Source organism: Chelonoidis abingdonii, chromosome 2 (assembly GCF_003597395.2).
Source record: "Chelonoidis abingdonii isolate Lonesome George chromosome 2, CheloAbing_2.0, whole genome shotgun sequence".
Lineage (NCBI taxonomy): Eukaryota > Metazoa > Chordata > Testudines > Testudinidae > Chelonoidis > Chelonoidis abingdonii.
Window position 1 is genome coordinate 34,839,346 of NC_133770.1, and position 26,532 is coordinate 34,865,877.

Consider the following 26,532-nt stretch of genomic DNA (forward strand, 5'->3'; position numbering starts at 1 on the left):
TTTGGGGAGACCAGAGGGAGCCAAAACCCTGGAATTTTTGGATGGTGGCAGCGAGATCAAATCTGAGCTGGTAATTAAGCTTAGAGGGGTTCATGCTAGCTTCTCAGGTTATGAATGCTAAGGTTCAAATCTGAGTAGGAAGCTATGACACCCCCCCTACAAAATAAGGTACTACTTCCAAAAATGCAGCAACAGCTGTGGTGTCTTTTATACACGTACCAGCAAGCATTCTCTTCAGTTTCTGTTTCCCTATAGGCAACACCAGTGATATTGTAATAATAATAATTGGAGGATACCTATCTCCTAGAACTGGAAGGACCCTGAAAGGTCATTGAGTCCAGCCCCCTGCCTTCACTAGCAGGACCAAGTATTGATTTTTGCCCCAGATCCCTAAGTGGCCCCCTCAAGGATTGAGCTCACAAACCTGGGTTTAGTAGGCCAAATGCTCAAACCATTGAGCTATCCCTCCCCCACTTTACATATTTATAGGAATAGACACTTCACATATTTATAATTAAAAACAGTGACATCCATTATGGCTTAAGACACAGAATTACAAGATCACTGAACAGAAAAGCTTTCAGAAGACCCAAACGTAACCAGAAGCTAGTTATGACAAACTTTCCAACATGAGCAGGAGGCGATGTTTATTAAAGACAAAAAACAAATGGAAGCAGCAAGAACATACCAGCAAAGACACACTGTTCCAAAAATACCCATGCTGTAAATTCACAAAGTGTTAAAAAGTATGCACTATCTGTGCCAACTAATCCACCTTCTCATATTTATCCCAAACCCCAAGAACCATGAATTGAATGAAAGTGTTGACCACTGGGACAGCATCATATTAAAAAAGAAAGTTAAAAGATGGAAGACTGGGGTGTGCGATAGTAGGAAAGGACTCAACTGCTCTGATAAGAGGACAAAAGTTGAAGACTTTGGCCAAGAGATTTCATCTGTAAGCATATTAGGACTCAGACTCCCTCAGAACCCAAAGTTGCTCTATTGTGGGGTTTATTCTGCCATTAACTGATCGTAATAGCATTTTATAGGTATAGTATTTCCTTCTGAAGACTTTAGGTGAGAACAAGATTGTGTTCCCTCCCCCTCCCCAGTTTATAAAAATGTTTTTAAAAAACGCTTTAAAATTCTCATGATTTTTCTGTTTCCTCCTCACTATGGAATACAACTGTTCTGAAGCTTGTATATTCACACCTGTGCATATGTCCATTATCTTAGAGGATCAGCTCTGTTATAGTTTACCATTGTGTGTAACACAAATTAAAGGAAAAAAGCTGATTTGAACCTGTTAACGATCTTACTGATTAAGGAATGTCTTTGTCAATGAAGCTACCATTGATAGACTTTAATCAATAGTAATGAGGAGTGTAAAGCCAAGGAAAGAGAGTACAAAGGGAACCTGCAGTGCTTAACTGCCCCAGAAGACACTAGGAGCTAGTATAATCACAAATCATGTTCAGCTTCTTAAAACTAACTGAAAAACCATACTACACTAGACCTGTCACTAGTTTACATTGTTGCTTGGTTTTATGTGCCTGAAACACTTCACTCTGCTGACCTCTAAGCTGATTTCCCATTGTAAACTCCTACATATTAATACATTAATATAATAATAATAATACCTAGCTCTTATATAGATATCAAAGTACTTTATTGATGTTTATGATCAACTTTTGTCTGTGTGGGTCAGAGTTAAACAGTTATTAGAATGTATATGTTGAACTTTCTTGTCAATCTTTTTAATTCTAAGTCTGAATTGTAAGGGTAATGGAAAATATATGGAAATTATTCTTATTGGCTGTTTTTATATTTTTAATGCTTAGAATTTGATAATTGTATAATAGAGATATATATTGGATAAAAGTTACATTATTCACTATAGCAACTTCTTTTGAAAATCTTTTAGTTTGATTTCTGTGAACTGAAAGTAATTTTAACTTTGGTGTTTAGCTCAGGGGCGGGCAAACTTTTTGTCTTGAGAGCCGCATCGGGTTTTGGAAATTGTATGGAGGGCCGGTTAGGGGAGAGGATTGTGGCCTGGCCCTCCCTCATCCGCTCTCCTTACCCTGGGATTCCTGCCTCATCTAACCCCTCCTGTTCCTGCCCCATTCACCCCCCCCCCAACTCTGTCCCCTACTGCTCCTGAACTCCTGCCACTCCATCCAAGCCCTCCTCTCATTCCTGACTTCCCCCGACCCACTTTGCGAACCCCGCTTGCCTTTCCCCGCCCCTGACCGCCCCTATCACCCTCTATCCACACCGTACCTCAGTCCGCCATCCACCATCCCGAATTCCCCTGTCCTCTAGCCAACCCCCCCTCTCCCTGCCACCTTACCGCGCTGCCTGGAGCATGGGTGGCTGGCAGTGCTACAGCTGTGCCACCCGGCTGGAGCCAGCCACACCACTGCGCAGCACAGAGCACTGGATCAGGCCGGGCTTTGCAGCTGCACTTCCCCAGGAGCTCAGAGCCTGCCACCCTGAGCATTGCACCGGTGGCACAGTGAGCTGAGGCTGTGGGGGAGGGGGCTAACCTCCTGGGCCAGGAGCTCAGGGGCAGGGCAGGAGGGTCTCGCAGGCTGGATGTGGCCTGCGGGCCTTAATTTGCTCACCTCTGATGTAGATAAATAAAATTACTTGCTGCAAATAACCATTTTTCTTTGGGACATTTTTTATAGTATTGATTTAACATTAAAAAGTGATTATATGAAATTGTTTTGGATGAGGTATTGCGTAAAACTTCATAATTCTAGACTAGGCTTCAGTGATGTGAAATGTGTTTTGGCTTTTCTCTGCCCTGGAAAAATAGCTGACATCTGAAATCTTATAGTAGTAAAAATATGCATCTTAAATCCAAATTAGGTAAGAATTTACTGATAAGAAAAACTCAAAACACGAGGAAAGTAGCTGTGGGATTAAATGTTACTGTTGCTCTATTGTTTATCAAATCACAACATTGTAATATTACCAAACATAAATTACTGATCTTGTTAGGACATATTCTGTACATTTTGTGTGCTTTAATAGCTGGTGATCTGTTATAGGCCATCGTATGTTTAACCTGCTTTACATTTTAACAAGCTGCTTGCCATGTATGTGTAAACATAATAAAAGGTTCAGACTGCTTGCTCTGTAGGGGCACTTTGCTTCCCTACACCAGCCCTAAACAGCAGAGCTACTGTGAGTTTTTGGATGCAGTGTGGATTTCACCACCTCATTCAGAAGCTGTTTTTTATAGACAGTGTCAGAGTTTGATCCAGTCGTTTTTACAAGCAGTCCTTTGTCTGCACGCAAAGGACCATTCACTTAAATGAAGTGCTGGGATTTGCTCTCGTTGCTATAAATCAGAATGCGATCTGGCTGTACCGTTGCCAGATATGATTGCTTGAGTTAAACTGAGCCGAAAGGCCTGGCTTAAATCTGGTCCACTGAGGGCCAGAAAAGAAGAGCAATGATTGATAGTTTGTTTTTCTTCATGCTGGCTTCTGTTTGAACATACTGGAAAGTAATAACCTTGAACAGGATAGATTCTCAGTTGTCACTGAGCCACTCAGTAAAACAATGCGCTTGCTAATGTTCATTATGTCAATTCAATCTCCCTCACAGCTGGCTGAGGAGCTGCAGAGCAAGCCATTGAACACCGAGATCGGAGAGCTGTTGAAACTACTGTCGAAACCAAATATCAAGGTGAGGACGTGTTATACCTGCAAATCACACGCATGCCCATTTTCTAAGGCTCCAGAAGGTTTTGTCTGTTTCAGTCAACTTTTTCAAATACTAGGAAGGAGGAGGGACTCAGTATTAATAGGAAAAATGTACTGCAAGAAAAACAGTTAGTATTAGCAGTAGATTGTAATTGTTACTGACATTCACAAAAGAATTTGAGTAGAGAGGTATTAGTTATTTACAACAGCAGTTCAAAAAATAGTGTTAAGAAATTAAATTTACACAATAAATATTTTTCTTCAAATGTCTTTTAGTAAATGTGTAAATATGTTGAAACCACTGTTATGGCTTAACTATAATTTGCTTTTTAATTGATGACTGGTACAGAATACATGAATTAAAGTGAAAAGTGTGAGTAAAATATGTAAATAGTAAGATTTTATACCTCGGATGATGCATATAGTTAATATCGTTCTCAAAAAACGTCTAGAATTCTCCCAATTATCCTACAACACCTTATAGGATTCCATAAAATGCCCTACAGCAGGGATTCAGCAGTTTTTAGCTGACAGTATTATATGTATGCTATGATCAAATTTAACCTATATTAGCAGCTTGCTTCTTGTTTGTTTTTCACTAGGGATGGGATGAAAAAGTAAGTTAAACAGGTATACACTAGTCACTAATGTATATGTTCCTGTGTCTGACTTAATGACTGTTTAGACAATAGCCATTTTGGTGGTGAAGGAGCAGAAGTAGCTCTGTCTAGCAGAGTTACCTCTTTATAGTCCCTTTGATGCTCAGTTTTATGCACTGGCAAGTTCAACAGTCAAGGTACCATACTACCTATTAACTGTTATAAGACTGAAGGCATAGAGCAATGAAGCTTTCTATTCTCAAGGCCTTGCTGTGCACATATGATTTTTATTGTTATCCCATACCTGTGTTGCAAGGTGACAACCTGCTTTTGGTCTGAGGTAATAGACAATGCCTAAACTTTCTTAGCATGTTTCACTCAGCCTGCCATTCAAAAAAATGCCAGTTTCTCATTATCCACACCTATACTTTACTGTATATTTTCAGGTAGCAATAGACTGTGCATATTTTTCAACATTGAGGCCTTAATGGACTGAGTCTAAAGGCTGTTCTCTGGTCCCAATTGTATTATTTTAAGAAACTAAACCATCATCTTTCATAAGGAGTTATGAAGGTGTAACCTATTCTGTCAATGTGGTTGTTTGTCCTGTTGCAGCGGCTGGGTCAAGTGTGGAGGCTAATGAATCTGCTAAAGCTTGGCGGCAAGAGTGAGGTGATAAACCTGTACTCGTGGTACAGCATCTAGAGTGGGAACAAAGAGACACCCTGTTTTACAGTGGTTGTCTACTTTGATAAATTTAGTCAGCTCTACACAAATTCACCTTGTTTTCTTTGATGAGTTACTGCTTCTTGATTGGGACCTCTGGGTGCTACCCCATTACAGATAAGTTCAGTAAAATGTGTTGCATTTTTGTTAGCATGTTCACCCACTAAACAGTGACTGCTGGTATTCTCCAGAATACATCAAATGAAAACTGTCTTTCCCACTTAATGATGTATACTTATGCAATTATCTTGTTCCCCTTGCTGAGTGATTACTAGAGTTAAGTGGATTACTATATATCCATGTAATGGTTGAGTTATGATTCTGAACTTGGCACTTTTTGGGGTTTGGATAGGACATGGATTCAGTTTTTCCTGCATTTGTCTTACAACAAGGATTTCTGGCTTTCTGCCTTTCTGTTCCAAACCTTTTCCTCCCAGACTACAATGTCTATGCAGTGTGGTTCCTGTGGTGCTGTCATTGAGCCTCTAGCCTTTTTATTTTACCTTCCAGATCGGGGCTCTGCAGAAGGACTCTTAAGTCGTAGCATGCGCCTTCACAATTATATTTGCCACTATGTAGCATCCCATTCTCCTGGTGAATATTCTAGCATAGCATATTGATTATGTACACCCATCGCAGTACTTAGACAATATCTCATTAGTCTTTGGGCCTCTGTTTTTTAGTTTTAACTAGCTAAACTCATTGTGACAGTCTTAATAACATATTTTCCCATGTATAACATATTGCCTGTTACTGCACTATTATGCATCTAACAGCCACATTAACATAGCTGAATGCCCTTTTTGGCTACAGAAGAAGGGAATGGCTGGACAGACTGTAACAGATTCTTTGTGTAGCCCTGCTGGGCAATCCTGAGTAAGACACAAACTCTTCACCTCCCTGCATGGCTGATCTTGCTAGACTTTGGGCATGGGCATGAGTGGAGAGAAGGGACTGTGTACCTGATACTCTTGCCACACACCTATCCCCTGGGCAGGTGGGCAGTGAGGAGAGGGGAGAACCTTGACCTCTCCCTCTGACATATTAGCCAGAAAAGAGTATGATGTGTCAGTCAGTAATGGGCTCTGGATTAATTACTTCCTTTCATCCTTCCCCCCTCTGCATCCCACTCCCCCATACTGGGCAAAGAGGGAAGCAGGGAGGGAGCTGTGATTCCTTATAGTCATAATTCTATCCTGGGGCTACTCCTTGGTCTGTGCAACTGTATGTTGTCCTTATGCAGTTTATTGAGAAAAGTCTAGCCCTACTATATTATTACAAACAGAATTGAGATATTGACTCCTGAAAAGTGGTGGGGTGTTTTATGTGGGTTTTTTGGAGGGGAGATGGAAGGGTTGATCTGCATACCTGGTGGAAATTTTTCTATAGAGCAGTTTCCAAAGAGCTAAAATCTCCTGGGATAACTGAGTATTTTTTCAATAGTGAAAATTGTTCAGGACTTGATTTATATGGTAACTGGAGGTTATAGTTCTGTTACGGGAACTTCTTCTCCTGACTCAGTTTATAACTGCAGCTGTACCTAGGGCCAGATGGAGTATTTCCTGTTTTCCTCCATCCCTGCTTTAATCTCTTCACTGCCCAGCTGCATTACACAAAGATCGTGTTCCCACCAGCCTCGTTGTGAAGAGGGTCAGTCACAGGACAGCAAATGTAAGACTAGTGGTACCCAGGCGGTACAGGATTAATTAGCAATGGGTCTAGAGGTTTTTAGCAACTGCATCATTTAGGTGAACACAATAAAACATTCTGAAGTTAACTTTTACTGATAAGATGTCTGAGTATGTGTGCTTCTTATCTGTTGGTTTTGTAAAGCTCTGACAAGTTCATGTTGTCCAGTGGGTTTCCCATTCACAAAGGAATGTCCTGAAGCAAGAAGTAACTTCCACAGGAGACATTTAATTAGCTGGAATTGCGACGCTTAAAATGTAATTCAAATGTATCCCAAGGATATTCTTTTGCAAAGGAAAGATTTTAAATTAAAGGGACTTTGCTACTATTTTAAAAACTTCATATAATATTCTACCACACCTACCCCAGAATTCCTCTTCCTATACTGTAATTAAATGTACTTGAAATGGAGGCATTTATCTCCTCCAGTTAAAACAGAACCCTGAAACAGACTAAAGTGTTTGACTCCAGAAAGAAATCAAGTGGTTTTCTTCATCTGTGCATAAGATATCTGAGAGTGGATTAGGACCAAGCATTACAGTTTGAGGAAAGACCATGTGCTTGTTCAGTCATGCAGATTTAAAATACGGGTGCAGAATCCTATGAAAGTGGACCATGCTAACAGCTAGTGTTTGTTATAGTTACAATATTGGATATTGTGTTATGATTTAAACATTGCATCATTATTGATACTTAAAGCATAAAAAATATTTTCATACTTTAGAACTTAGTCACACTTTGTCAGCCTGTTCATCTAAAATGTATAACATAGACTGTTAATCTTGCCTCACTCCTCAGACATCATCTGATGTTAAAATATATAGTGAGGTGTATGACTTCTGTAACTTCTTTGTATAAATATTTACTTAATATAACTTAACTCATTCCTTTATAGGTCAATAGATTCAAAAGGTCTATTTAACATTAGTGTTTTTGTTTGATATCTGGCACCCTAATAGTGATCACCATTGCCTAGATTACTCACCAACATGAGTAAATTTTACACAATCTAACTCTGAAAAAGGACATTATTTGTGGTATTCGCACAATGGGAGCTTAAAGTCACAGGGTTTGTACAGTCAAATCTCGCAAGAACGCACCCCACCATAACGTGAAACTGCATATAATGCAATCATAAGTTGGCTCCCCTTTAAGGCCTGATACCAGTGGTCCCCAACACCATGGCGCCCTCCAGGACATTGATGTGCCCCCGCCTAGTGCCCAGCAGGGGAGAGAAGCTGCGGCCCCACGCCTGCTGGGGACAGAGAACTCCAGGGCTGCGGGCGTCAGTGCTGTCTGTCCCCAGCAGGCGCGGTGCCCCGGCTTCTCTCCGGCTTCAAGAGGAGCTGCGGCTCAGTGCCTGCCGGGTCAGAGAACTCCAGGGCTGCGGGCTCCGGTGCTCTCTGTCCCCGGCAGGTGCAGGGCCGCGGCTTCTCTCCGGCTTCAAGAGGAGCTGCGGCCCCGCGCCTGCCAGGGACAGAGAACTCCAGGGCTGCAGGCACCGGTGCTCTCTGTCTCCGGCAAGTGCAGGGCCGTGGCTTCTCTCCGATTTCAAGAGGCTTCTCTTGAAGCCGGAGAGAAGCTGCGGCCCCACCCCTGCCGGGAACAGAGAGCACTGGTGCCTGCAGCCTTGGAGTTCTCTGTCCCCTGCAGGCACGAGGCCGCAGCTTCTCTTACCTGCTGGGCACTAGACACTAGGCACTAGGCGGCGCACATCAATACACTGCGTTGGGGACCACTGACTTAAACTGACCGGCTTGAAACCCCGCCATACCGCGACCCTGCATTTATCGCGATGGAATTTTTTGGACCCCAAACATCGCGTTATTGCGGGGTTTCACTGTATTTTGTACTTAGTAGATTATGTAACCTTGTTTCCCGTAATGATATAACAGTAGTGTAATTAACACAAGCCGCACTCCAGTGTCCTACAGTATGTGACACATTGTACTGTGGTATGGAGATTAAATGTAGTAGGAGAGCTCTGAGTTAGTATTTATTTGTGTACGTATACAATAGTTACAGGTAACTGTCGATCCACTGGGTCATGGGATACATGCAAAGGTCTAGTCAGGTGCCCAATGAATCAGTTTATGGCTGACAAGCGCAGGCAGGGAGCAACACAGCTTGTTACAAATTTCATAGATCCATGTATTGTCTGAGTTGGAGTCCAAGATTACAGCATGCTTCTTGCTTCTTTCTAGCTTTGCTTCCATCCTCTGAATGAAAGCTGCTTTGTTGAGCTGCACCCAGTGCCAGATATTCCCTCCAGACTGAATGCGATTCTGTGCGCACTCTTCCTAGCTTTCTACATTGATGTTGAATAACTTCATACCATTTTTGCACACGTCATGGTCCTGTCATAAAGGGTGCCCAGCTTTCTAGGGCCATCTTGCATCTTCCTATACAAAATATTCTTGGGGATATGATCAACTCCTATTCCCCTGACATGACCAAGCATCGCGACTACTACTTCTTGATAATAGTTTTTAAGTGTTAGTCCTATATGCTCCAGCACCTCTGTGTTTTGGTATTTTGTCTTCCCATTTTATTTTCAGGCATCTCATATGGAAACTGTTAAATCTCCTGACATGCCTATATATATTTATATAAAAATATAATAGTTAACTATGTGATATAATGTACTGAGTTTCTTTAAACTATGCAACTTAGTTTTGTGCTACTGTTTGTGTACACTGTATACATTTGTTTACTCAGTGGCAGTAAACAAAACCTGTATCATAGAGTCCTGGAAAGTGAGAACCTTATCATCTGTGTTCCCTGGTTGTCTATTTTTTAGTGTGTATTACAATAGCAGTGTTCAGAGATCATGTCCTGGGACTCTGTTACTATCTTAGCAAAACAGATCTCAAACTAAATTCCCTTCTGAAATTTTAATACACTGAGACAGCTACTTTGTGCATCTTTTTCAAAACAACCAGCCAGAAGTACTAGTTTGATGCATTTTAAAAGGCTGTATTCAACATACAAAGCATTATTACCTCTCAGTTAAACAGGATATAGAACTATTACATCTTGGCAGCTTCATTAACTATTCTGGGCCCTTGTTTAGCCATCATGAATTAAAGACACACAAAACCTGTTGCTATAACAAGAAACCTCTTGAGAACACATCCAGTCTCCTGGCTCTGATTATTTTTGGGCTTTCTTATCATTGGATTTTACATTTTATCTCTTTAAGAAGTTTGTTAATAAAAATGAAGCTGGACCTTTAAATTAGTTTGTATATCCCCTACCCCAAATTAGTTAATATCCTCAGCAGCTGTCCTCCATCATTTTTGTCTTAAACTTTTGCTCATATATAGAACCCTAAGCGGATACAAAATTTGTATCTGCGTCCATCTGCCATACGCAAAAATGGTCCAGGGATATAAAGGAGATCTCTGCAGATTTGCAGATATGATTTAGGTGTCAAAACCTCAGATAAACAAGGGAAGGAGGTATATGTTGTCATACATGTGTTTTATTCTGGATAATTAAGGATATAAGTTGCAAGTGAAGGTGTTCATTCCTGGCTTGTTTAGAAATGGAATATTGCATATTGTTACTTGTTTTTCCTTTGCAATTCCTTTAGTGACATTTTCAGAGTTTTCTAATTCCTGGGATAAAGCTGTAAATTAGATAATTTTAGCTCTGTTTCCAGCTGACCTTGCTTCTTCAGTAAGAGAACAGTGTAATGAATAACTTGTACTTTCAAGACTCTTATTTTACCTTGCAACTGTGCTGCTGGATAGATATATAAACTGTGATGATAGAGTACTGTGCACACTTGAGTGAAACCTATGCAGTTATTCTTTATCAGGCCTGTTGTTTAAAAAAACAACACAAAAAAGAGCTTTTGTCAAGAGTAACCACAGATTCCCAATAAGGTCTCAGTACTGCATATAAGCAATAAACTAAAGATATGTATTATTTCTCAAACTATACCAGATTGACACTTTGGATTCTTTCCAGATGAGTCCTACGTGGTGAGTTTTTTCCTGCTTCTGAGAACTGACACACTATTTCCATATAACCGTACGACCCAGGAACATATCTCTGGAATCACTTTCTCAAGGGAGGGATATCCTTCAAGAATGTCACTTCGATTCTTAACAGAATTTCCTTTTTATAACAATGTCAAAATATGCAGACCTTCATTTTATACAGAGCCTGTATACATCCTAAAAGGTCCAGGTAAAATGAATGTTTGCTTAAGTGTTCCTGTTTTAGATATTTGTCTATATTTTCAGAGCGACACCCTATCCGCAGATTCTAGTGAATGCTTGAAACAGAAATAGCCTCAATGTTAGACACTGCATTCCCTATCTCCCGTCCATGTGTTGCTCAGGAATGGTTTTTATTATATACATTTTTTGTTTTGTTTTAAATAAAACTTTTCCAAAACTCAGTGGTCAATTACAAATTATTATTTGGGCCACAAAAACAGTTGTACACTGATGGTTGGAACCTTCTCCTTCTACAGTCTTTTTTGACTTTAGCTGTGTGATGGGATATTCACCCCACATTATCCCTGAAAAGGTTAATATAGATTGAGAAGGAGACTAATTAATCCAACAGGCACATCTGAGGGGAATCAGGTGGCTAAGTAATCCCCTGCCTCAGGCTGGGTTTATAAAGACAGGCCATTGGCAGCAATGGGGACTGCTGGGAAATAGACTGCAGTTACTCCCTAGAAGGAAGGAGTTGTGAGGCTGGTGAACCCAGGGAAGCGGAGAAAGCTAGAAGGTAAGGAAAGGCAGTAAGGTCTAGAAGGGAACAGACCTTGGCTGCTGACAAGAGGGTCTCTCAGCTGGAACCCAGAGTAGAGGGCAGGCCTGGGTTCCCCTGCCACCCACAGAGGAAGTGGCCTCAACAGGCAGTGAATGAGAATGCTGCCTAAGACTGAGGAAGAAAGATTGATGCCCTGGAAGGGAAAAAAGCATATAGCGACCTGGCTGGAGGACCAAGTCACTAAGAGGAGGCAGCAGTGCCCAGAGCAAGAGAAGTGCTGGAGAGAGAGCGAGAGGACAGCAGGAGGGAGAGACCATAAGGAAAAGCATTGGATCTGGCAGAGAGCTATTCCCCAGAATGACCAGGAGGAAGCACCACCTGTGATGAGTGAGTACCCCCTATGACAGGCTGGTACAGAAGAAGCTTCTAATAGATGACTAGATAAATCGGATATTTTCCATGATTCATGAATTGTTTTACTCATCAGGCTTCATCTGAAATGCAGAATATTTACAAAGTGTTCTCTAAGTAGAGGATTTTCCTGCTTCTGTCTGTTCTCTCTTTCCTTATCCATCTTGAAGGTGAAATATCTTTCTCTTTACTGAAGGCCACAGCATGTTGAAAATTGAGTGAAAATCCATCTAAGCATACCCAGATTTGTTTCTGGATTTGTGACATAGATACTCCATAGTATTCTGTTCTCCAAGTATGATTGTAAATAATTAGTTCATGCCTACTGGCTTATGTAATAGTTCATGTGAAAGAGATGGTTCTCAGTATTATGTAATGTGTGCATATGTGTGTGTGTGTGTTGTATGAAAAAGCTGTGTTTTACAAAAAATATACCTCTTTACAAACAAAATTCAGTGTTTTACAAAAGCAGTGGAAGATAAAACTGAATATTATTATAACCTGGAGATCCTAAACAGTGGATTTTGAGTGGGAGTTCTGTTGGAGAAGAAGATATTTGTAGATATTTATGTTTGTTTTTGTATTTGTAGAGGCTGGTAGGGGCAGTGTGCTGGGAGAGAAGCTGAGTCCTGATTTTGGGGTGGGGCTTCTCTGACTAGGGGTCCTATAAAGGTAGCTAGCCAGTCAGGCAGTGGCACAGACAGCTGTAGTGGCATAGGAGCCAGCAAACAGAGCTGTAAACAGGGGAGTTGAGTGGGAGTTTGCAAGGGCAGTTTGGGTGGAAGACTAAAAGAGGCAGGCAGAGGAACAGACAGGCTTGTAAAGGGAGTGCATGGTGTTCTGGCAGTGTTTTGGTGCTCATTGTGAGTTTGATTTGCTGTGGGTTGTGATGTTTGGGGTTTTTTTGTGTTTTCTGTGTTTCTTGGATTAACAGGACGTAGATGGGAAGGCTATGACAGAGGCAGCAGTTGTAGTGACCCAAGCAGTGGAAGATACAATGAAGATGACTGGACATAGAAGCTGCGGTGTGTACATGATCCTGGAGGGGGTACCTGAAAAGAGTGTCGTCTGCATGAAGTGCCGTCTGATAGAACTGATTGAGTTTAGAAGGGGATTCGAGCAGGTGATGGAGCAAAGACACGAGGAGACTGATGGGAAAAGCTCAGACATGCAGATGGAAGCAGGACTGAAGAATTCTAAGGGGAGACTGCTTGGTGAAGACAGTGGAAGCATGTGACTAAGAGAACCAGGCAGAGGAAAAGAGGGGTTATTGAAGAAGAAATAGAGTTCAGGAACAGGTTTGAGGAGTTGGAAAATGAAGAAGGGACACAGCAGGTGGTCACTGAAGGTGAGAGGGCAAGGAAGAAGAGAAGAGCAATGAGTCCTATAGGAAGAGGGGAAGAGCTGATGGAGATAACAACGCCAGATATGAGCCCCAGGAGGATATGGGATGGGTTGCAGAGGATTGCAAGAGAGAATAGGAATCGAGAGGACTTGCAGCCAGAGGGAACAGGGGATAGACCAGAGAATCGCACTATCACCAGGAAAAGGTAGATCTACATAACTGGGGACTCCTTACTGAGAGGAATAGACAGGCCTGAAACCAGAGCTGATCCAGAGAACAGAAGAGTGTACTGTCTGCTGGGTGCTAAGATACAGGATGTGGACCTGAGGCTGAAGAGGATCCTAATGGGAGTGGGAAAGAATCCACTGATTGTCCTTCATGTGGAAACAAATGATACGGCTAGATTCTTGCTGGAACGTATCAAGGGAGACTACGCAAGGCTCGGAAAGACATGTAAGGAAATCAAGGCTCAGGTGTTCTTCAATGGGATTATGCCCGTTCCTAGAGAAGGGCAACAAAAGTGTGACAAGATTATGATGCTCAACAGATGGCTCAGGCAGTGGTGCTATAAGGAGGGCTTTGGGATGTATGGGAGGCGTTCTTGGAGAGAGGACTGTTCTCTCGGGATGGACTTCACCTGCGTCAGGCAGGAAATAGACTTCTAGGACGGAAGCTGGCACAACTGATTAAGAGAGCTTTAAACTAGGAATTTGAGAGAGATAGTTGGGAGATGTCCAGGTAATCTCCATGCTGGTTTTTAACGTTAAGAGGGAAGAAAACGAAGTAAGAAAGGATACAGCCATGGGTAGGAGAATGGTCGTAAGGAGGAAGGGTAGTGTAGATACCAGTCTAATAGGTGGTACTGGAGGTAGAATGTCAATGCCTAATCAGGTGAAGAATGTGAGCAAAGCCAAGCAGCAAAAATTAAGACGCTTGTACACTAATGCGAGGAGCCTAGGTAACAAAATGGAGGGACTAGAGCTACTGGTGCAGTGAAACCAGATATTATAGGGATAACAGAAATATGGTGGAATAGTAGTCATGACTGGAGTGCAGATATTGAAGGGTATGTGTTGTTTAGGAAAGACAGAAATAAAGGCAAAGGTGGTGGAGTAGCATTGTATATCAATGACGAGGTAGTCTGTAAAGACTTAAGAAGTGATGGAATGGATAAGACAGAGTCTGTCTGGGCAAAAATCAAAGCCTCCCTTGGGATAGTGCTTGGGGTGTGCTATAGACCACCAGGATCTGATTTGGATATGGATAGAGCCCTCTATAATGTTTTTAATGAAGTAAATACTAATTCAAATTGTGTGATCATGGGAGACTTTAACTTCCCAGATATAGACTGGATTACAAGTGCTGGTAATAATAATAGGGCTCAGATTTTCCTGGAAGCGGTAGCTGATGGATTCCTTCACCAAGTAGTTGCTGAACCAACAAGAGGGGATGCCATTTTAGATTTGGTTTTGGTGAGTAGTGAGGACCTCATAGAAGAAATTATTATAGGGGCCAACCTTGGTTTGAGCGATCATGAACTAATTAAGTTCAACTAAATGGAAGGATAAACAAAAATAGATCTGGGACTAGGGTTTTCGATTTCAAAAGGGCTAACTTAAAAAAATTAAGGAAATTAGTTAGCGAAGTGGATTGGACTGAAGAACTTGTGGATCTAAAGGCGGAGGAGGCCTGGAATTACTTTGAGTCAAAGTTGCAGAAACTATCAGAAGCTTGCATCCCAAAAAAGGGGAAAAAATTCATAGGCAGGAGTTGTAGATGAAGCTGGATGAGCAAGCATCTCAGAGGGGTGATTAAGAAAAAGCAGAAAGCCTACAAGGAATGAAAGATGGGAGTGATCAGCAAGGAAAGCTACCTTATTGAGATCAGAACATAGAGAGATAAAGTGAGAAAGGCCAAAAGCCATGTAGAGTTGGACCTTTCAAAGGGAATTAAAGCCAATAGTAAAAGGTTCTATAACCATATAAATAAGAAGAAAACAAAGAAGGAAGAAGTGGGACTGCTAAACACTGGGGATGGAGTGGAGGTTAAAGATAATCTAGGCATGGCCCGATATCTAAACAAATATTTTGCCTCAGTCTTTAATGAGGAGCTTAGGGATAATGGTAGGGTGACAAATGGGAATGAGGATATAGTGGTAAATATTACCCCATCCGAGGTAGAAGCCAAACTCAAACAGCTTAATGGGACTAAATTGGGGGGCCCAGATAATCTTCGTCCAAGAATATTAAAAGAAGTGGTGCATGAAATTGCAAGCCCATTAGCAAGAATTTTTAATGAATCTGTAAACTCAAGGGTTGTACCGTATTACTGGAGAATTACTAACATAGTTCCTATTTTTAAGAAAGGGGAAAAAAAAGTGATCCGGGTAACTACAAGCCTGTTAGTTTGACTTCTGTAGTGTGCAAGGTCTTGGAAAAATTTTTGAAGGAGAAAGTGGTTAAGGACATTGAGCTCAATGGTAATTGGGACAAATTACAACATGGTTTTACAAAAGGTAGATCGTGCCAAACCAACCTGATCTCTTTCTTTGAGAAGGTAACAGATTTTTTAGACAAAAGAAATGCAGTGGATCTAATTTTCCTCGATTTCAGTAAGGCATTTGATACGGTTCCACATGGGGAATTATTAGCTAAATTGGAAAAGATGGGATCAATATGAAAATTGAAAGGTGGATAAGGAACTGGTTAAAGGGAGACTACAACGGGTCATACTGAAAGGTGAACTGTCAGGCTGGAAGGAGGTTACTAGTGGAGTTCCTCAGGGATCGTTTTGGGACCAATCTTATTTAATCTTTTTTATTACTGACCTTGGCACAAAAAGTGGGAGTGTGCTAATAAAGTTTGCAGATGACACAAAGCTGGGAGGTATTGCCAATACAGAGAAGGACTTGGATATCATACAAGAAGATCTGGATGACCTTGTAAACTGGAGTAATAGTAATGGGATGAAATTTAATAGTGAAAAGTGCAAGGTCATGCATTTAGGGAGTAATTACAAGAATTTTGGTTATAAGCTGGGTGGACACATCAGTTGGAAGTAACAGAGGAGGAGAAGGACCTTGGAGTGTTGGTTAATCACAGGATGACTATGAGCTGCCAATGTGATATGGCCGTCAAAAAAGCTAATGTGGTCTTGGGATGCATCAGCTGAGGTATTTCCAGTAGAGATAAGGAGGTGTTAGTACTATTATACAAGGCACTATTGAGACCTCATCTGGAATACTGTGTGCAGTTCTGGTCTCCCATGTTTAAGAAGGAATAATTCAAACTGGAACAGGTACAGAGAAAGGCTACTAGGATGATCGGAGGAATGGAAAGCCTGTCTTATGAAAGGAGACTCAAAGACCTCGGTTTGTTTAGCCTAACCAAAAGAAGGCTATGGGGAGATATGATTGCCCTTTATAAATACCTCAGAGGGACAAATACCAGGGAGGGAGAGGAATTCATTAAGATCAATACCAATGTGGACACAAGAACAAATGGATATAAACTGGCCATCAGGAAGTTTAGACTTGAAATTAGATGAATGTTTCTAACCATCAGAGGAGTGAAGTTCTGGAACAATCTGCCATGTTAGATGGGGTGGGATCTGAGTTACTACAGAGAATTCTTTCCTGGGTGTCTGGCTGGTGAGTGTTGCTCACATGCTCAGGGTTTAGCTGATCGCCATATTTGGGGTCGGGAAATAATTTCCCCTCAGGGCAGATTGGCAAAGGCCCTGGGGTTTTTTTGCCTTCCTCTGTGGCATTGGGCACAGGTCCCTTGCTGGAGGATTCTCTGCACCTTGAAGTCATTAAACCATGATTTGAGGACTTCAGTGGCTCAGATATAGGTTAAGGGTTTGTTACAGGGGTGAGTGGGTGAGATTCTGTGGCCTGCGTTGTGCAGGAGGTCGGATTAGATGATCATAATGGTCCTTCCTGACTTTAAAGTCTATGATTCTATGACTCTATGATTTTAAAGGTTTCAATTTCTATTCTAGTTTTAACTGGAAAAAACATTCCATGATTTAAAAACTCTCCATTCCTTCTTTAACAGGGTGGCAAAGCTGTGTTCTGTTTGATAAAGAGCCATGGTATATGAGCACAATTTTTCTTAATTTTTAAAATTTTAAATTCTAAAAACCAAAGCAATAAATCATAGGAATTAATATTTCAGGGAGCTAAATTTTGTTAGTCTGGCTCCAGGCCAGAAGGATTGCTCTGTCACAAAAAGATTGCCATGCCAGAGTTAATACATTTTTTCTGGGTTTTGATTCACTTTGAAATGGAGATATATGACAGAGGTTTCAGATTTCACTTTTATTTAACACTGGGATTTTAACAACAGCAGTTGCATACTTAATTTCCTACATATCACACTGTTGAATTTACCTCTTCAAATTAATTCCTGTCAGAGTGAGTATAGTGTGCTTTGATTTGTGTAAAATAAGTGCTGTTTTTATTACCTAAGGCAGTGATCCCCAACCTTTCAGTGTGGCGAGCGCCAGATGACTAGCTGCTGAAATGCCGCCAAGGAGCGTGGCCGCCGGACAAGCAGCCACCAAAATGCCGCCGAGAAGCGGCAACGCCAAGAAGCACTGCCGCCGAAATGCCACCGAGAAGCAGTGTCATCAAGAGGCATTGTCGCCGAAATGCCGCCGAGAAGCAGTGCCATCAAGAGGCATCACCGCTGAAATCCAGCGGCATTTCGGCGGCAACACTTTTTGGCATCGCCTTTTCTCAGTGGCATTTCGGTGGCTGCTTGTCCAGTGGCTGCGCTCCTCGGTGGCGGGGCGCTCCCTTATCAGTGGGCACCGCGTTGGGGACCACTGACCTAGGGGCTAGCCACCAGTTGGAGTCATACTAAAACATCTAAGCCACTGTGCTGAAAATTATTTTAAAAAATGTTGGTATCTCTTCTGCTTTGGAGGAGCGTGGACTGTTTTCTAACCACTTAAGAATGCTTGTGATCTTTCTGACTGCTTGTAGTGGAATTCTTTATCTACTGTTTGTTTGGGTATATTAAAAGGACTGCCAACCACTGGCATGAAGTGCAAAAATAGTACATAACAGGAGCAAAAGGCACAACTGTGAATGACTGAATGTATCAAGGCACAAGAGAATCTAAACTATGTGGAGTACTTCAGAAACTGTACCTGTAGTTGTGCTGAGAACAAGCACTGGACATTCTTATAAGTATTTTTCTTGGCTACTGTTTTATTACATTAGAGTCAGGGCCAACTCCAGGCACCAGCAAACCAAGTAGGTGCTTGGGGTGGCACATTTTCAAGGGCGGCATTCCAGCCAGCCTATTTATTTATTTATTTATTTATTTATTGTGCTTGTGGCGGCAAAAACCTAGAGCCAGCCCTGGCAGCAGCAGTGCATCCTGCATGGGGGGTGCCCTGGGGCCGCTGTGGTTTGCGTCGGGGAGCAGCGCCCGCATCTTGTGGCTGGACTGGACTGGCTCCGAATGGGGGACACTTGGGCTGGGGGCTGCCCTGTGGGGCGCACGGAGTCGCCTGCAGGTGCTGCAGGGTGGCCACCCTGCAGCGCCGCAGCCAGGGCTGGGCGAAGCGGCCAGAGCCACCCAGGGACTGCGACAGGGTGGCCAGGAGCAGCAGCAGGGTCATTGTGGGGACTGGTGCCCGGGACACTGCTGTGCAGCGCCCACGTCCTGCTCTCCAGGCTCCACTTCCTCTGGGGCTGCCTTGCCCTGGCTCCTCAGCCCTCTGCTGGGCGGTCCACCCGCTCTGCCATCCTGGGTTCTGGCCGGTCCTGGAGGCAGGAGCCCCGGCTGGAGGGACCCTGGGCTGAGGTGTGGCCTGGGAGCCCCACTGCTTACCCTGACCCTGCCAGCGCCAGACTGGCTGGAGGCGAGGGGGGAGCGGGCGGAGTCAGCACTGTTGGGGGGAGCCCAGGGCGAGGCAGCAGGGAGTGCGGGTGGGGCGGGGGGGGGAGATCCCAGAGTTTGGGCAGCATGAGGTGCGGGTGGGAGGGAGAGCCCCGTGCTGGGGCAGCAGAGGGGTGTGGGGGGAGCGCAGGGCTGGGGTGGGGAGCAGCCAACATTTTTTTTGCTTGGGGTGGCAAAAAACCTAGAGCCGGTTCCGATTAGAGTGAATAGAATTTTAGGAGTAATTTTAAGATAATTTAGATTGAAGAGAAACTAGTCTTGCCTGACTGGGAATACTTTCAAATTAACTTGTCCATAGACAACCTTTACTGAAAAATGCTGCTCAGAAAAGAGACAGAATCTAGAAATGTTGAAGTTATTTATGTTTTTAAATTAGTTTAAAACAGAAAACTGAGAAGGAGCATCTGGTAGTCAATCATTAGTTTAGAGTACAAAGCCATAAATGAGGTGTGTGCTTCCTATTTCATTATTTTCAATAGACTACTCTTTTATTACATTAGTAATAAAATGTATTCAGACCTTTTATTTAATAAAATGCTAACAATATGCACGTTTAAGTAGACTCACTTTTCATCACCTTTGTGTACTTCAGCTTTATTCATATTATCACCGTTTAGGATCTTGAAGTAAACGTACCAAAATTTACACACCCAGTGAAACCTGAGCAATTTCATTGCTTTCTGTTTAACTATTTCTTGCATATTTGAACCTGAGTTTTTAAAACATTTTTTTTTTAGATATTTTACTCTGCATTTTCTTGGTGGTCTAGTAGTATTGGTGTGAAGCTGGTAAATTGTGTACCCTATTAAATGATGAGTTTGCTGCCATGGTCACAGTCATCTGCTGGTTACTTGGCTCCTATGGAGCCCTAATGGGTTATTCTGATAAGAGTGCTTATCTCTATTGCTCTTTTGACAAAAGTTTAAATAAATCATTCAAAGCATTTTAAGGCTGATTTACATTAACCAGTAGTTGCTTAGAAGCTGTATTGCATGGACCAGAATCGGTACAGCAGGCTTAACATCTGTCATGAACTAAAATTTATCATTACATCAGTAGACCACAAAGACAGTGTGACAATAAGATATGTCCTATTGGCAGCAACAAATTATTTAAGATGTTTCTAAAAGAATTAGAGACTGAAAACTCTCAGAGAAAATTTATCTTTGGTTAAATGTAAGCAAAATATGCTGTTACGGTGGTCTATGATCTCTCAAAGAAAATCCTGATCTAAACTTAACATTTCACAGGCCTTTTTTTCTTGCTCCCTTTTGATTGGAGCCAGAGCTGCTTGAGAATTTTTCATTGTTTTTTCAGCTGAAAAATGTGGTTTCTGCAAATCAACATTTTTCCCATGGAATTTGCTTGAAATTAGTCTTTACTTTGTATCTGGGAAAACTGAATAAATCATTTCAATGTAACATTGATCTGTGTTTACCTAAGCTGTTGTGTGTCTCAGATATATTCATTCTCCACTATGGGCTGTGCTCCCTGCCTGGACCATGTCTCCCAGGATACACAATGATCTTCTCCTCTTATTGATCTCTGTAATGTATCTTGGGAGACTTTTTAGTCCCTCTCTTACCTCATGAGAATATCCTTTGCTAGCGTGTGGGATCACAAAATAGGAAGCTATAACCTGTTCGGAAAAGCAGAATTTTTCATATTTATGTAAGTAGATTGGAAGTGTCATCAGTAATCTTCTAAGTTTGTTGGTAGTGTTCATCATACGATCCTCTGTATTTTAAAATATTTTAATATCACATCAGAAATGGAGTTTTAGTTGATTTGAAATAGTAGCTGCTGTTTTAAACAGACAGCGCAATGACACTGTGGAAATGGCACATTTATACTCAACAGTAGATCTGCTTCCCATGTATGATCCAAGTTGTACCTTCTTTCTGTACTGACAAAAATAGAAAGTTTAATATTTTTACTTCTGTTACAATATACATAAGAATGAGACCAATTGTTTTGCCTCTTGCATCAACCGAATTGTTAACTAATCTTTATTTGCAGAATTCTCATTACTGGGGTGATGCAGGAGCCAGAAAGAACAGCTTGACCTTCAGATGGCACATTGAGTTTGCAACTGGCATTTAGGGAAGAAAACCTGTATTTTTCTGAGCAAATGTCGTATGAAAGCTATTGATACAGTATGCATGGAACTCTGTAATGTCCTCTTAAGATATGTGTACACTGCAATTAAAAACCCATAGCTAACCCTTGTAAGCGGACTCGGGCAAAGGGGGTTGGGCTAAAGTAGGGGTCTCAAACTCAAATGACCACGAGGGCCACATGAGGATTAATACATTGGTCCGAGGGCCGCATTACTGACACCCCTGCCCTCGGCCCTGCCCCCACTCCACCCCTTCCATGAAGCCCTGCCCCGCCTCTTCCCACCCCTTCCCTGCTCTATTCCAACCCTTTCCCCGAAATCCCCACCCCAACTCCGCCCCCTCCCTGCCCCCAGGGGGTTCAGGAGGGGTGTGGGGTGCAGGAGGGATGAGGGGTGTGGCAGGGGGTTGAGGTGCAGGAGGGGTACAACAAGGGGTCAGGGCAGAGGATCGGGATGCAGGAGGGGTGTGGCAGGGGGCTCAGGGCAGTGGCTTGGGGTGCAGGATGGGTGTGAGGTGCGGCAGGGGGTTCAGGGCAGGGAGTTGGGTGCAGGGTGCGGCAGGTGGCTCAAGGAAGGGGGTTGGGGTGCAGAAGGAGTGAGGGGTGCAGTAGGTGGCTCAGGGCAGGGGGTCGGTGCAGGGTATGGCAGAGGGTTGGGGTGCAGCAGGGGGCTTAGGGCAGTGGGTTGGGGTGCAGGAGGGGTGTGGCAGGGGTCAGGGTGCAGGGTGCGGCGAGGGGCTCAGGGCAGGGGGTTGGACTGCAGGAGCGGTTTGGGGGGCGGGCTTTGCCCGGTGCGCACCGGGGGCAGGGCAGGCTGCCTGCCTGCCCCGCCCCAGTGCCACTCCAGGAAGCAGCTGAAACATAGGGGAGCAGGGGCCCAGGGGTGTGTTTTGTTGCTGTTGCTTCAGGCACCACCCCCAGCATCTCCCATTGGCCGGGAACGGGGAACCGCGGCCAATGGGAGCTGCTGGGGGCGGTGCCTGAAGCAACAGCCACACACATCCCTGTGCCTCTCTTCCCCCAGGTTCTGTCCACTTCCCGGCGTGGGGGCAGAGCGAGCAGGTAGGCAGGGAGCCTGCCCTGCCCTCGGTGTGTGTTGGGCCGGACCGCTCTAGGTAAATGCTGGGGGAGGGTGGGGGGGCCGCAAGGAGCTCGTGGGCTGCAGAAAATAACCTCGCGGGCTGCATCTGTGAGACCCCTGGGCTAAAGGATCTGTTTCACTGCACTCCTAGACTTCCGGGCCTGGGCTACAGGCCAAGCTCTTCCCACTCCCACCTCCTGCTCACCTTTCAGGAACCTAGAGCCCAGCCAAAGCTCTGAAGTCTACACTGAAATGAAACAGCCAGTCATGGATTAATTGCTGTGTAGACAGATCCATACAGTAGACATGCCAAACCTGTGAAAAAAACCACAGACATTGGGCTTGTTTTTGGCTTAATCGGCTTGTGAGTGGCCTGTAGCTTGTTGCTTGTTATAGCTTGTTGCTTTTTTTTTTTGATCAGCTCTGAGCAAGTGGAGGCAAGCAAGGGCAAGGGAAAGGAGACAGTCAGGGGTGCACAGCAGGTCCACCACAGTCACAGAATGCATGCTGGGGGTATGTAGTCACATAGAGTGTTGGGGTTCTTAGGGATTGGCTTGTTTTGGCCTTGTTTTGAAATGGGATTGGCTTGATTTTTGGCTTACTGTGAAAATCGAGGTGCTTATTTACTATGTGAAAGTTGGCAGCTGTGTCCTACAGTTACTTTTCAGGAGATAACATATGGATGCCCCACATATCAACCATGAGGGCGAAGGAGAAGTAGACAGTAGCAGTGAAGACTTTTGTGTGGAGAGTGGTAAAGACAGAGAGCTCCTCTCTTCCAGAAGCTTCCTCCTCTTATGTGGAGGAGACGCGAGGATTAAAAAAAATAAATTGAAAGGAAACAAAGGAAGAAATTTGTGTTCAATTTTCATTTTGTTTTTGTTTTATATGATTATTTTAAAACAACTTTTCCCAGTGTTCTGTGGGAGATATTTGGCTATGAAAAGATCTTTTGATCCACCTACATTTTTTGTAATCTAATGTAGGTTTTTATTGTGTTCTGTACCCATATTGTATCATCTGAATCCATCTCCTTGCCATTTGGAAAGAAAAAACTGTTATGAGCTTGATGCAGGAATTAGTGGGTGAACCTATGGTTGACATTTATGCAGTAGGTCAGACTAAATGATCACAATATTCCCTTCTGGCCTAAAAACCTGTGAATCTATGAAAATTAGGGGTATTGGCAGCTTTTCCTAAAGTCATGTGCAGTATGCTGCTATTTTGGTCCCCTCCCCTACTTTCTGACAGCCTTCTTGGAGAAGAAAAGAGTTCTAAACTTACACACTGTCAACTTCAGATCTTGAGTTCTCATTCCATTGGTTGACTTGTCTCTGTAATTCTGGAAATCCCTCTCCCCCCCCTTTTTTTAAAGACTCCTTACAGTTGGTTAGTTGGTCGGTCGTTTTTTGGGTTTTTATTATGGGTTTGAGTCATGTGAATCAAGCTACTTAACTCTCTTATTTTCATAAGTTTTTGTTTGTGTGTATATATGAGTACTATTGAAAAAGGAACAAATCAAACATTCTAATAGCTAAAATGCACTTTAAAAAAGAAAGCAACAAGACATTCCTTAATTACCATGTATACCAATCAAGAGAAATCAACAACCAACCATGACATATTCTTAATGTGGTAGAGAACATACTATAATAACATAAAGGAGAGGAAAGAATACAACTTAAATATTGTTTTTAAGACCAAATCCTCCTGTTACCTTAGTTACACTATACACTATTACTCCTGTTTTATGTAATAACTTAATTGGGGCAGCGTGAGCTGCAACAGTCTTGAGGTATGGAAATGTAAATGTTCACTAGCAGCCATCTGTATCATAAACAAGAATGAAGCCAGGCAGATTGGCAGGGGAAAATAGAGGATTTTGAAAAGGAAATCAAAGAAAATCTTCAGTTACATGACACAAGTTTTACCACATAAAGTAACCAATACTAATCTATGTACTGAATGCTGAATTGCATGCATTTAACGATGGTATTCATATAGCACATAAATAGTTGGCAACATTAAGAAAATGTTTGGCAGTTCAGGAGGAGAAACATCATGCAGGGTAAAATCACATCTTGATCAAGTAGCAATTCTGCTCAGCTCATGAAAATGGAAAAACATAGTAATTTTACAGAGACATGACTATCCAAGTAAACAGATATTAAGTAAATTGTCCTTTCTGTCAGTGAAACTTAATGGTCTCCTTTTGATTCTGTTTGTGACTACCCTTTTCTTCAGCAGTCTCCTGTCTCCCACGCAGAAGGCCATATCCTACAGCCCCCCTATCTCCTCACCATTTTCCCCTTTTCCAGATCACTGAAATATATATTTAACACTAGTCCAGACCAGACTTTGACCATTTATTCCTGCTTTTTTTCTGTCTCTTGTCAGTTACTAATCTCATGTCATTTCTGTCTTTCTCACCCCATGACTACTTAATTTTCCATAATCATAAGACTTGAAGGGACTTTGAGAGGCCATCTAGTCCAGTCCCCTGCACTAGTAGCAGGACTAAGTATTACCTGGATCATCCCTGACAGGTGTTTCTCACCTGCTCTTAAAAATCTCCAATGATGGAAGCAACAGAGAGTCCTGTGGCACCTTTAAGACTAACAGGTGTATTGGAGCATAAGCTTTCGTGGGTGAATGCATCATGACATGCGTCTGACGAAGTGGGTATTCACCCATGAAAGCTTATGCTCCAATACATCTGTTAGTCTTAAAGGTGTCACAGAACTCTCTGTTGGTTTTTACAGATCCAGACTAACACGGCTACCCCTCTGATACTTGACTCCACAGCCTCCCTAGGCAATTTATTCCAGTGCTTAACCGCCCTGACAGTTAGGAAGTTTTTCCTAATGTCCAACCTAAACCTCCCTTGCTGCAATTTAAGCCCATTGCTTCTTCTCCTATCCTCAGAGGTTAAGAAAAACAATTTTTCTTCCTCCTCCTTGTAACAACTTTTTGCATTCTTGAAGACTGTTATGTCCCCTCTCAGTCTTCTCTTTTCCAGACTAAACAAACCCACCTTTTTCAATCTTCCCTCCTAGGTCATGTTTTCTAAACCTTTAATAATTTTTGTTGCTCTTCTCGGGACTCTCTCCAATTTATCTACATCCTTCCTGAAATGTGGCACCAGAACTGGACACCATACTCCAATTGAGGCCCAATCAGCACAGAGTAGAGTGGAAGAATTATTTCTTGTGTCTTGCTCACAACATTCCTGCTAATGCCTTTATGTGAGGGGTTTGTCATAAACTTTTTGAAAGTCCATATAAATCATGTCAACTGTTTCCCTTGTATGCACTCTTTTGTTGACATGCTCAAAGAATTTTAATAAGAGAAGCAGGATATTCCTTTAAATATACTGGTTTATCCCTATCATACTATGATCATTTTGGTAGTTTATAATTTATTTATAATTTATTTTTACATTTCAATCATTTTACTTGGTCCAACTTACTGGTTTGTAAATCTCAAGATCTTTTTTTTTAAAGATGAGTTCACATTTGCTACTCTCCAGTTCCTGGAATAGTAGCTGATTTTAGTGAAATTGAATTATATGTTTACTCTTTCAATAATACCACCTCACTTCTTCAGTGTATAGAAGTAGAAAGCAGGCAAAACAAATGACGCCAAGAACTCAAATTTTATTAGTTGGGCATCTCTGGGATACACTCAAAACGACCTGCGTGATTTCTCTCCAACTGCACTTCATCTATGTGTTTGGGGGAAAGAGGACCCTTAATGATTTTTGGGAGGGAATAAGTCCCAGCTCAACTCCTCCAGTAGCTTTTGCTTTGTGTCTGCAAGCCTCATAGTTTGACTTAGTCAATATGGGGGCTGAATGGAATCTATAGTACATCTTCCTCTTTCAGAGACACATGCTGTCATAAGGGCATGCAATCTTTGCTGCTTGTTTTTCCATAATATATTCTTATCTTTTTTTAGATTCAGTCTTCAAGAGTTTTAGGTCAGAGAACAAAAGATATATGCTACCTCTACAAAGACACGTATTTTTCGTCAGGAGGTAGCCACCGCTTCATTCTACCTCTGTTTCTTCAAAAAAGGAGCTGACGAAGGATTGTCCGAATATTAGAAGGATGATAATTTGTTCAGAACATAGTTTCTAGCATACAACTCATCTGTTTGTGCTCTGGGAAGATACGTAAGGAGGGGGAAGGGA

The 26,532-nt window shown here is 42.5% G+C and overlaps 1 protein-coding gene across 6 annotated transcripts in view; it reads left to right on the forward strand.

Annotated features, from left to right (window-relative positions):
* MPP7 (MAGUK p55 scaffold protein 7) overlaps positions 1 to 26,532 on the forward strand; it is a 354,373-nt gene that overhangs the window by 220,423 nt on the left and 107,418 nt on the right. For all 6 annotated transcript variants that reach the window (XM_075062267.1, XM_075062269.1, XM_075062266.1 and 3 more), the window contains one exon: positions 3,625 to 3,705. In XM_075062267.1, coding sequence (XP_074918368.1) covers positions 3,625 to 3,705 — 81 coding nt within the window. The remainder of the gene's footprint in view (positions 1 to 3,624; positions 3,706 to 26,532) is intronic.